Source organism: Orcinus orca, chromosome 1, assembly GCF_937001465.1.
Source record: "Orcinus orca chromosome 1, mOrcOrc1.1, whole genome shotgun sequence".
NCBI lineage: Eukaryota > Metazoa > Chordata > Mammalia > Artiodactyla > Delphinidae > Orcinus > Orcinus orca.
The window spans coordinates 125,514,445-125,527,249 of NC_064559.1; the positions used below are offsets into that span (position 1 = coordinate 125,514,445).

The window sequence follows — 12,805 nt, forward strand, 5'->3', positions numbered from 1 at the left end:
TTTTTTTAATGGTTTTCACAAGCGTCTAGTCATTAAAAAAAAACAAACAAGAATGAGCATAGCATGTAAATCTGTGCCTTGTCAGGCAGACCGTGTTTCCTTTTACTGCATCCTCATGCTGCTCTCCCAACCCCCCAACACAACACACATATGCACCCCAAGATTAATGGCAGGACTTTCATACTATTCCAACTTATCAAACCACTTTATTATGCTATTCCAGGCATCCCAGATTCCCTTACCACAAACACTAACCCATCACAGATCTGAGCTGGACAGATTCTTCAAGGTCATCTAATGATAGCTAAAATGTGCAGAGTGCTTACTCTGTGCTAGCTCCTGTTCTGAGAATTTTGTAACAGTTAACTCATTTAATCTTTACCACAGCCCATGATGCATTATTTCTATCTGTTTTTAATAGATGAAGTCACTGAGGCAAGGAGAAGTTATGTGGCTCATCTAAGGTCATTCAGCTAAGAAGAGGTAAAGGCAGGACTCAATTCCAGGCAGTCAGGTTCTCGAGCCCATATTCACTGTACTGCCTTGGAGACACAGGCATGCCTTTCCCGGGCTTGGAGCGAATATTCCAGGTAGTATTTCTCCATCCTCTGCTCTCTGGTCCTCAGGCCCTAGAGAGTTAATACTGACCACACTACTTAGACTGGATCCCTTTCTGCAAGGGTGTTTGCTCACTTGCATACTCAAGTCCTCAGTCAGCACTTACTCCTTATCTCACCCCTTCTTTGTTCATTCACTACTATTACTTGTGTATGTGACCGTAGTGGCAGGGAAGTTGGATGTTTCTCCGATGTCCTCCTGCATTTCAGCCATAGTGAGAAGTGCGGTGAGTAGACTCTGAGCCAGAGAATGAGCATGACCTGCTGGGGTGCTGAGCATTAGGTGACCTGTCAGGGTACTTCATCTCTCCAAGTCTCATGTAAAACATCTGGAAAGTGAGAGCATTGGATTTCTTTTTATTTTAGGCTTCATTTAACCTCTTTTACAATCCCACCCTTCACTACAATGCCTAGAATAGCTCTTTGCACAGTACAAGTACCTAATAATTATTTGTTCAAATAAATATCTAGAAACCCCTTTTATAAAATGTCCCTGACAAATTTAAAACATGCGGTAATCAGGAGTTTTAGACGCCTTGAAATAGCCTGTAGAGAGCTTGAGGGCTTATTAAAACACTAACGGCTGGAACCCGTGCCCAGAGTTGCCGAATCAGTAGGACTGGGGTGAGGCCCGAGTTGCATTTCCATCAAGTTCCCAGATGCTGCTGATGCTGCTTGTGTGGGGACCGTATCTGGGAATCACCACCCATCAAGCACTCTCAAAAAAAAAAAACATATCCCTTTCCTCTGGTTTCTCAATTAAAAATGATTTAATAAGATTGTCGCATCCATTGGGTGGTTTGACAGCTTTCATGTGTCTCTTATCCCCTGCTATCTGCATTTTAACAGGAGTCTCTTTTTAAAGACTACAAACCTTATTTCACAGGAGCAAATCTAGTTCTTGGCCTCCTAGCCTTCTATCTAAGCTACCTTTGACCCACTGTGGCACTAAATCTGTCCTCTCCCTAAGGTATTAGGGCCTCCTTGTCGTCACACACCCACATCTTAACCACTGCTCTTAACATGTAAAGATTAAGAGCATGGGCTCAGGAGGTGGGCTGTCTTGGGTTGAGAGGTTGGTTCCTCACTCTATATCCAATCCTAGACACTTTCTCTGTGCTTCATCGTCTTCATCTGTGACTGGATTTCAATAACAGTACCTACCTCATAGTGTTGTTTTAAATATTAAATTGGTAAATATTTGCAAAGCACTGAGAATAGTCCCTAAAACGTCATACATGCTATGTGTTTTTGAAATCTTTTTTCCCCCACCTTTATGGAAATATAATTGAAATAGAACATTGTGTAAGTTTAAGGTGTACAGCGTGTTGGTTTGATACATTTTATATTGCAAAATGATCACCACTATAGCCCTAGCTGACACCTCCAACCCATCCCATGATTACACAATTTTGTGTGTGTGGTGAGAATATTTAAGATCTACTCTTTCAGCACCCTTCAAGTATATAATACAGTATTTTTAACGATAATCACCATGCTGTACGTTAGACCCCTAGAAGATGTTAATCTTATAACTGGAAGTTTGTGCCCTTTGACCAGTATCTCTCCATTTCCCCAACCTCCCAGCCCCTGGTAACTAAACCACCATTCTACTCTCTGTTTCTATGAGTTTGACTTTCTTTTTTTCTTTTCTTTAGATTTCATATATAAGTGATACCATGCAGTATTTGTCTTTCTCTGTCTGATTTATTTCACTTAGCATAATGCACTCGGGGTTCATAAAGGTGTCACAAACTAGGATTTCCTTCTTTCTCATGGTTGAACTCCATTCTGTATACACACACACACACACACGCACACACATAAAATACACCTTCTTTATCAATTCGTCTATAACTGGACACTAAGGTTGTTTCCATGTCTTAGATATTGTGAATAATGCCACACTGAACATAGGAGTGCAGGTAACTTCTGTATCCTGATTTCAGTTCCTTTGGATAAATACCCCTCAGAAGTGGGATTGCTGATTAATATGGTAGTTCTATTTTTAATTTTTTGAGAAACCTCCATACTGTTTTCCATAGTAGTTGTACCACTTTGCATTTCTACCAACAGTGCACAAGATTCCCTTTTCTCCATATCCTCTCATACACTTGCTATCTCATATTTTTGATGATAGCCATTCTCACAAGTGTGAGGTGATATCTCATTGTGGTTTTGCTTTACATTCCCTGATAATTAGTGATATGGAGCACCTTTTCATGTACCTGTTGGCATTTGTAAATCTTCTTTGGAAAACTGTCTATTCAGTTCCTTTGCCTAGTTTTTAATTGGGTTGACTTTTTTGCTGTTGAGATGTGTGAGTTCTTTATATGTTTTGAATATTAACCCCTTATCAGATGCATATTTGCATATATTTTCTCCCATTCCATAGGTTGCATTTTCATTTTGTTGATTGTTTCTTTTGCTGTGCAGAAGCTTTAAGTTAGCTTTTATTATATGTTAAATGTTTCCCAAATTTACCTCTCAGGGTAAATTACCTTCATGATTTCTATCATGGCTGCATATCCCCTCAACTATCATTTATTTTTTCTTTAAATCAATCTACTTTGCTAACAAGTTATTATAAAAGAAAACTTGTATTATTACTGTAAATGGAACACTGGTATCACTTGATAAATAGAGGGTAACCATAAATTAAATACAGTGAAAACCAATGTTTTTTTATTATAACCAGTTATTTTCTGCTGAGTACTCTGAGCCTGAGACTTATTCCCTTTTTATGAAAAACAGGTAAATTAGCAAGTTCTAGCTGCTCTAACAGATAAACCGCCACATTTCACTGGCTTCATACACTAGAGTTTTTCACTCACGTAACAGTCCAGCGCAGGGCTGCTGATTCAGGGACCTTGACTCCTTCCGTCTTGTGGCACCAACAGCTGAGGGACCCAGAAATCTCTCTGCGTCCAGTTAACAGATGCAGGGAGAGAACATGGAGAAGTCACCTGATTTTTTGCCCTTTTGGTCTGAAACTACCATAGGTAATTCGTCCTTTGGTGTAAATCACCTAGAGGTGGGTGAGCAGGGAATGTTGGTCCAAGCTAGGTAGCCACTTCCCACAGCTACTTTATAGTATGAAAGTGAGAACACAAGTTTTTGATGGTCGAATTATGAAACATAAACAGGTTCTAGCAAGACATAGCCATAGTTTCTGAATTGCTGGGAGGGATTGTGCAACTACTTCTTCACTAACTATATTACTATTTTAGTTCAATTAATTCTCCTCTCTCCTAACCTCAATTTCACTCAGAAACTGTTCCAAGAAGTTAACAACTGCCTTACTTAGAGAGAGTGAAATCCATATAAACACAGAAGAAACCTGTTTCTCTGTATCATGACACAAAATTAATGAGATAGTACCCAGTGTAGCTTTTTACCTCTTAGTATAGCTTAGAACTTTCCTTGGCTAGATGGGAAATGAGCTCTGTCTCTATATATGTCTGTATAATAACCAAGAATGAAAAATGTGGTTGATAGGAACTTACATATAAACCCAGTACCCTCCTACATTTTAAAACTTAACTGTGTGCCATTACTAAACTTTTATGATTTAAAGTTGTTGTTATTATTTGACATATATTTGAAATGTGTGAGACACATGCCCAGTACCACCACACTGATTGCATGATTTCTGCTGCTGTAGTACAATCTGAAATATTTTTCCTGTGCTATTTCAAACCAATGAAGCATGGATATGTTTGAGTGACCACCAGCTGAAGGGGAGAGGAATTTCTAATTGGGTTTTTATAAGTGAAAACTAAAGCTATTTGGAATTTGACATTTGATGAAAATCTACTATGATGTTATCATCCTGGAAAAAATTTACTTCTCTATTTTGTCATGAAGAAGTAGGGATAACAGAGGGTCAGCCCCTGGAAGCTGAGGTATGAGAGCAACATTATGTGCTCATAACAGGGAAATTTATACTTAGTGATTTATGATTCATACCTGTATTTTTGTAGGTTGCTTTCATCAGCCACATGGAGCTTTTTACTCACTGGCGAACATAGTAAAAGATAAGAAACAGAACTGGATACCAGATCTGTGTTCAAAGATGAGCTGGAGGCATTGATGGGTCATTTAGGAAGGGGGACTGTATAGGCCCAGCTCGATAAGCAAGGTAGGGTTCAAGCAGCTTCATAATGTCAACACTGAGTTCAGTAAAGCATGATGGAGTGACTCAGAGGGTGGTGTATCATAGGGAGCATATAGTACTTCATTTTGGTTGGTCAGTGGACTGTAGGGCTTCCATTTACAGGCTGGGTGAGGTTCAGGAGCACAACTGTTTCCTCCAAGGAGGTAGACTGTCAGGGTGCAGTGGGGAGGGGACTGTGACTCAAGGAACAGCACAGTTGCTCAGACACAGCTCTGTGGAGCAGTGACAGCCCTTCAGTATCAGCTCCTGAGCCCTTGGTGGGCATCTTATCACATTCCAGATATATTGTCATGGACCACGAATGACAGCAACCTTCCAGGGAGGTTGCTTGAGGGCTTCCAATGGAACTGGGGGAACAGGGGCCTTCCCCTCTCTTAGCAGGGAGGCGTGATGGTGGGATGAGGTTAGTGAGCCCAGATGAGGGGAGCTGGAAGGCAGATGCAAGGAATGAAGTGAGGGTTGACTGCTGTGTTCTTACTGTGCCAGCCTACACCCCTTCTACCAGTAGAGTCTTTTTTTTTTTTTTTCTTTTATTTCCCAGTGAATGGGGAGCTTTTGCTGAGGTGGGGGAGGAATACCCCCAAGGAACTGATGGCCCATGGGAAGCGGGTTGATTCTCCCCGCCAGAGCCACAGGTGTCCTTCCCGATGTTCTACTCCTTTCTCATTCTCTGTAGCCCACTGCAGCCTGTGGCAGGCAGGAGGAGGGGCCGTGCTTCCTCTTGGTGGGTCACAGTTAACACTGTTCATCATCTCAACTCTCTCTGGAAATGGCTTTCATTTATAAGTTCACAGAGAAAGGGAATTTTATCAAGGAAAACTACAAAGCTTTTAGCATCTCCATCTATGGCTTCCATGCCCCTGTCCTGTCATGTTTCCCTGTCTCCCACTCCCAGGACAGAAAGCAAGCAATTATGATCTTTCCCCAAGGGCTGCTTTGGGAATCTACTGACAATGGCAGCCAGTGACTCCAGATTAAGAACTCCTTCTTGACAATGGTGAGAAATGCCCAAAGCACCAGGTCCTCAGTTACACGTCAGAACCTAATGCCTACAGTAGAAATATGAAGAAATTTTACTGGAAAGAGAACCTCAAAATAATAATGGCAGAGTTAGAAAGGGTGGTGTGAAGCTTTTTTGGTCTTTGTGGGAAGACTGGTGTGTGTGTCAAAAGGATCAGGAAAATCTTTTTCTATACTCAGTTCTCTTATATCTGGAGATTCCAGGAGTTATAAAAGTGCTTTGTGCCCCAGCACCTTTCCCTTAAAACCGTAGAAATGCTAGGAGTATGGTGGGACTCCAGGATGTAACATGAGCATTGAGGACCGACAGTAGGGATCAGGGGGCTGACCTGGCTTAACCTGGGAAAATTAGAGGAAAAGCTTACACATTCCTAGGTGAAGGCTGTGGTCAAAATAGCTCTAAATTTGGATTTCAGATTCTCGTTGTGCCAGTAACAACCATGTTTGACTTCTTTATTTCTCTCTGGGTTGGTGTCCTTATCTATTAAGGGCAGATTGAGCTCGATTTCATTCATTCATGCAGCCATTCATATTTATTGCCGATCATGGTGTTTTAATATGGAAATATAAAGATAACATTATACAATCCCTGTCTCAGAGAAGCTCTCAATTAAGTGGAGGAGACAGATGTTACTGATACTTGTAAAAGCATACGTAAAGTACCATAATAAATATACAAAGTGCTGTTGGAACACAGAGAGGGAGGGAGGGATGGGTTGTACCAGGAATAGAGTTGCAGTAGAGTATGCAGTATGTAAATCATGTCTTAAGAACAGAACTGCCTACCATTGCCTGTCATAAGCGTGGACCAAGTATACAAGCCAGAATGTATGGGAATGCCTGGTATGTTGGGGAATGAAAATGTTTAGCTGTGACTAGAGCATAGCGTGTCTGGAGGCTTGTAAGGGAAGCTGAAAAAGATGGATTTAGGTTCACCTGTAAACAGTCTCTTACAACAATTCCTGTTACTCCATTGGCTATGAAGACACACTGGAAATTGTAAACAGGAAATTTGGATTGCACACAATTTGAGCAGGGAAAAATGCAAGCACAGAGGTGAGTTCTGAGAATATAAGAGCAATACAAGAATATTAAAATATAAGAGCAATAGAAGTTAGCAGTTGATAGAGGCAGAGGAGGGAAATGAAGGTTTCAGCATGGTGTGTAAGGGTGTGAGAGTTTTAGCCTGTGTGTCCAAGTTGGACAGGAGGTTTAGGGTGTGAGACTGGAATTTCACTTTGGATGGGAAGGCTTTGAGGCTTCAGTATGTAGGTCTGAGCATGTTGAGATGTTGCTATTTGATAGGTGGTTGGAGACCTGCATCTGGAGCTCAGGGGAGAGAGAAATATTTAGGACTTGTTACAGTAGCAGGGGTTGGTAAAGCCTTAGGAGGAATGAAATCCTCTAGGGAGGGCTTCTGACAGGTCAAGAGAAAAAGAACCTGATAAAATCAGGGAACATAGAATTTAGGTCTGCAGTTCACTGACCAGAGCCTCTACCTCCAAGGCAAACTCAGTCCACTTTAGCCTTATGTTCAGGTCAAGTTGAGAGCTACAAGGAGAAAGGCTATCTCCTTTCCTCTCCTAATGCTGTCTTCCCCATAGGGCTTCCATCCAAATCCTCTACATCTGTCTAAGAACTATCCTTCCTTGAAGCGTAGTAAGAATCACCCCCTGTCTTTCTTTGATACCATGTTAATTTGGGTTCTTCTAGAAGCAGGTACCAAATGTGATTAGATATATACCATATGTTTATCAAGGGAAACACTTGTAAAAGCTAAAAGTTGCAGGGTGGTAAACCAGAGAAGGCAAGGAGAACCTTCAGACTATGATGGAGGGCTGACCCCTGTGAAGGAGAGGGGGAAGGAAGGAGGATTGGGTAGGAAGCACCTCAGAGTACAGCACAGCTCCAAGAAAGGCCAGAATCATGGGGAGTCTTTATCCCTCATCTTAGAGGAATAGACTCACCTGAATCCCCCCACCATGCCTAGCCATTGCCAGGAGGAGCCTACAGGAAGTGTGGCCTCAGCAGGGACTCAGTATTTGATCCAGAGGAGTGACAACTGGGAACATCAGACCAAAAGCCTGCCCAGAGCAGGAGATCCTAGTGGCACATTTCATGGCCACCATAGATGGCCTCAGTGACTCAGTGACACTTCCTAAATGTTCTCCTGGCACTTATTGTCCAAACCAGTCAAAACTCAGCGTTTACAGCCTTGCACCATTATTAATTATCTCACCTTGTGTCTGCCCAACTAGATTATAAACCCTTCCTTAAACATCAGTGCAGTGTCCTTAACTCAGAGGCATCTATGTATTCATCGTAATAAGAATTGTGTTATTTTCATTACTTGAATTTATCTGAGAGGTGTAGCAATGGGAGTTTTGACTTAGGAAGTTGGGATGAGGGAAGTTAAGAAAGAATATGATTTGGATGAGGCGTTCCACAGATGTCACAGTGAGGGAGGGAGAACTAGGGAAGCAGACATACCCACTGAAGGAAAGCAGACACTAGGGCCTAGGCACATGAATTTGATGAGATGAAGTCCAGGTAGGCAGACAGAAGCCAGTATCCAGAGAACATGGTAGAAAGTGCTAGTCGAAGGGCAAGAACTAGCACGGAGGAGGTCCAGCAAGATATAATGGATGGGAGTTTGAAGTAGACATCACGGCAACTCTCTTTTTTTGAGAACTAACCTTTCTACCCACCAGGCAGTTTTCATGCACCATATCACACCTTCTTATCCTTGGTTAATTGGACCGAAGAGACACCTGTCTCAAGCTGAACCTTCTGGGAATTTTGAATCGGGGTTCAGTAAATCTAATTAGTCGAATTTTCCTTGAACTGAGCTGACCTGTTGAAGCAGGGCTCTTGGAGACTGCTGGAGCCCTTGTGTACACTAGGAAGCAGTAGAAGCGGCTGCAGACAGACAAGAATGAGTCAGGCATTCAGAGACAAGCTGAGATGAGAGACAGCACAACTCCAGAGAAGAAGAATGAGACTGAGAGAGTCGTTGCCTGGACTCCTGAGAAATTTCCATCCCTCAACCTAATCCTGTGCCCTTTCACACTAGGTTCTGAGATAACCCACCAACCTTAGAATAAATTCCCTATTCTTCTTAATCCAGTTTGAGTGGGATTCTTTTAGTAGCAGCCAAATAATATTGACTGAGACAGTGTGTTGACAGATATGCTCAAGACACAAACAGGAAGCTCAGAAACATGCAATTTGCAGGGATACAGACAAGCGAGAGGTTAGCATTAGGAAAACTGGGAAGAGTATCCCGGACAAAGCAGCTTTTAGTCTGGTAAGTAAATGGGTAACCAAGTCAGAGAGTAAACATACAGGATCTGCTTAGAGGAACTAGGGTAGAAGGTAGAGCCTTCCTCACAAGAACAAGGCAGAAAAAGATGGTTATTAGGTGTCAGGTAAAAGGTCAGAGGCAGGCTAAGATCTTCCGATCTATTGAGGATGGGACTCATTCATGCATTCAGTAAGAATTCTTGGGTATCTACTACAGTCTAGGGGGTTTAGTGTGTTAACAGACTGAGTTGTGGGTTCAGTGTAATGTGGGGTGGAGCCAACCCGGGAGTGGAGACCCTATGATACCTGCTGTGGGGAAGAGAAGGCTCAGAGGGCAGAATCGGGGGGCATCAGTCAGCTCATGATGTGGAGTGGATGATAGAATGTTAGAATTTGGAACATTCTGGGGTAAAACAGACCTGGACGAAGTTGGAACTGAGAACTCAGAAAGTAACTTCTTTTAAGGAGCAGCAGAGAGGAAGGTAGGGTGAGGAAGGAAAGAGTGATTCAGAATGGGCGATAAGAAGGTGTCAGGCACACAGCTTGTCTATTTGTCAGTTTCTCCTAGGACCCTGGTGGCAGCTGATGAACCCATAAAAAAATACCTGTTGTGCCTGTTTATGCTGACCTGCTCGACTTTGCCAAAGTTAAAAATTTCAGGAGGATTTGGAAAGCTATAGACTCTAGCCTTTCCTAATTCAATTCTACCTTACCAGATAGGCAAGACTAGATTCCTTTAAAGTAATTCAGTTCAACATCTGGTTAAACTTTGAACCCTCACATACTGGGAAGAAGAAATATAGTAGAGGAAAAGGAGGGAGAAGGAAGGATAAAAATTAAGAGATGCCTCATAATCTGTTGCACATATTGGGATAAAATTAGTCTCCTGTGATCTCCTTCTCTACCTCCCACTCATAATTTTGAATATCTGGTAATCGTAGGTATATCTTTTCACAAAGACCCCAAAATCACTTCTCCAGTGGATGTCAGGGACTCCCTATATAGTGCGTTATTTAACCTTGATAAGATGACCTAAAAACTAACCTAAACAATGACAAATTAGGAGACATGCTATTGGCTCTGGTTTCTTTTCTCATAATCTTATTTCTAGTGTGGTTGTGGTGTTAAATAGAGTCAGAAGATCTAGGGCTGAGTCAGAAATTTCTGCTTGGCTTCTGACTGGCCTTATGGGGAGCAAATTATTTAACCTCCTCAAGCTTTCATTTCCTCATCTGTAAAATGGTATTATGACACATGACACTTGTTCTAATACCCTGATGGGTGATTTTAAAGACCATGTATAAAAACTAATGAAATGGTACAAACACCAGTGGAAGGTAGCCAGGTCCTTTCATAAATCACATAGTTGAGTAAAGAATCTGTATCAGAACCTAATTTTTCTCCTCACTAGCTCTGTGGCCTTTGACAATTCATTTGAGTTCCAAGTCTTGTTTTTTTTCCCTTGTCAAAGAGGTATGATAATATTCTCTGTTTCATGTAGTTTTTATGACGATTAAAATGACATATGTATACTAAAGTATAAAGAATATATTAGTGATTACAATTCTTAATGATGTCCCAGAATAGAATAATGATACTATTTTGATTATATTTTCTTGTTATAAAAGTATTAATATAATTTTATATTAGTATATTTATATCAGATCCTTTCAAGATTCTTTTCTTTTTTTTAAATAAAAGCATTCTTTTTTTAAAAAAAAATATTTATTTAGTTATTTTTTATTTGTTGCACTGGGCCTTCGTTGCGGCATGTGGGATCTTCGTTGCGCCGTGCGGGATCTTTAGTTGCGGCATGCGGGATCTTTTAGTTGCAGCTTGCGGGTTCTTAGTTGAAGCATGTGGGATCTAGTTCCTTGACCAGGGATCGAACCAGGGCCCCCTGCATTGGGAGTGTGGAGTCTTAACCACTGGACAACCAGGGAAGTCCCAAGATTATTTTCATTGAGATTTGTTCTGATATGCAGAGTCAAATTTAAATGAGACATAATCACTTAAAAATGAAACTTGAAATTCAATTACAGATAAAAAATGAGTGCATCCTTAAAGCAAAGATCTTTCATATATTTCACTTCTAATGAAGTCTTTTAGAAAGCAAAAATGTTATAGTCTGTTTTTATTCATAATTTATCAGTTTAATACTTTTTTGAATTGAGGGAAATACGGGTTTTATATATATAGGGATAAGGTTATAATAAAAGGGTCTGGGGCTTCCCTGGTGGCGCAGTGGTTGGGAGTCCGCCTGCCTATGCAGGGGACACGGGTTCGTGCCCCGGTCCAGGAAGATCCCACATGCCACGGAGCGGCTAGGTCCGTGAGCCATGGCCACTGAGCCTGCGCGTCCGGAGCCTGTGCTCCGCAACGGGAGAGACCCGCGTACCGCAAAAAAAAAAAAAAAAAAAAAAGGGGTCTGGTTACCCAAATATGGTTCAGGTTTATATTGAGATTATTACCACTCAAAGGAAGTCCTTTTTTTGCATTTTTTAAAAATTAAAATAGTCTACACTTATACTGGCTAAATTCTAATGTTCTTTAATCTTTTATTTCCTTGGAAGATAATAGTTGGAGAAACTGCTGTGTTTTGCCTACAACTGGCCACAAGGGATTTTGAAAACCAGGAGAAAACTATTTTAACTGGAGACTGTTGCTATATAAACCCACTGGTGAGGAGAACTGTGCGATTTCTTGGTATGTGTTCATTGAATTGTTTTTATTGTTACTGAAACAATGTTTATGTATCAGCCAACCTTTAAAATGACCAGCATATTAACTGTATTTGAATATTAGATTATATTTTCTTTGAAATGTTTCAATTTGGTTTTTAAAAATAAATACTGCATACTATTTTCTCTCCTGTTTTGCAAAACTCCATTTCGTGGTGTCGTTTCCATATTATTTTAAGGAAAACAAATCCCACCACACTTGGATATTTAAATTCTAAAAGAAACTAAAAATTACGTAATTTAAAGAAATGATTTACTATGTTTATTAAATTTCAGAAACAACGCTTAGGTAGAAATGATAATCTAGTTTGGTTATCGAACATCATGAAGGACAAGCAAAATAGCTGGACAAATAAAAGAAATGCTGTATTTGTTAATTATCATAAGTAGCACTCCATGAACTACTTCTGGGGTGTTTTTTTTTTTTTTTACCAAAAAATGGTACAAAAGCCATTTTTTACAAAAATTGGTGATTTTATTAGGGGACAAGATTTACTGATCCTTTAAATCTCAAATTCTAGCACTAATGATATGAACATTGACGAATTACTGAAAATCATCTCAATTCAAAAGACACGTGGCCAAGACAGGTTTTTTTTAACTGAAACAATAAAACTTAATATAGATTATTATTTCCTGGCTTTATCAAATAAGAAAAAGTGCATCTAAATATACTAAATAACATTTAAGATAAATTCTGATCAGTATTAAGATTACGGATACTGTAACCCTTCAATATATTTCTCATATTGATGGGAACAAGATGAAGACTTTGGAGATATTATGCACAGCTCACCTAATCTATATATAAACCCACTAAAGACTAATCAAATGTCATCATGCCTTTAAATCTCTCTGGAGCCGAAAGGTCTTCATATCTAAGACTGTTCATTTTATTGCCGTCAACTTATACATCCCCACAGCCCTCATTTATACTGTGGAAGGGA

General features: G+C 40.4%; 1 protein-coding gene across 2 annotated transcripts in view; it reads left to right on the forward strand.

Moving 5' to 3' along the window:
* Positions 1 to 12,805, forward strand: part of PLPPR5 (phospholipid phosphatase related 5) — a 127,954-nt gene that overhangs the window by 29,418 nt on the left and 85,731 nt on the right. For both annotated transcript variants that reach the window (XM_004263066.4, XM_049714806.1), the window contains exon 2: positions 11,691 to 11,823. In XM_004263066.4, the coding sequence (XP_004263114.1) occupies positions 11,691 to 11,823 (133 nt within the window). The remainder of the gene's footprint in view (positions 1 to 11,690; positions 11,824 to 12,805) is intronic.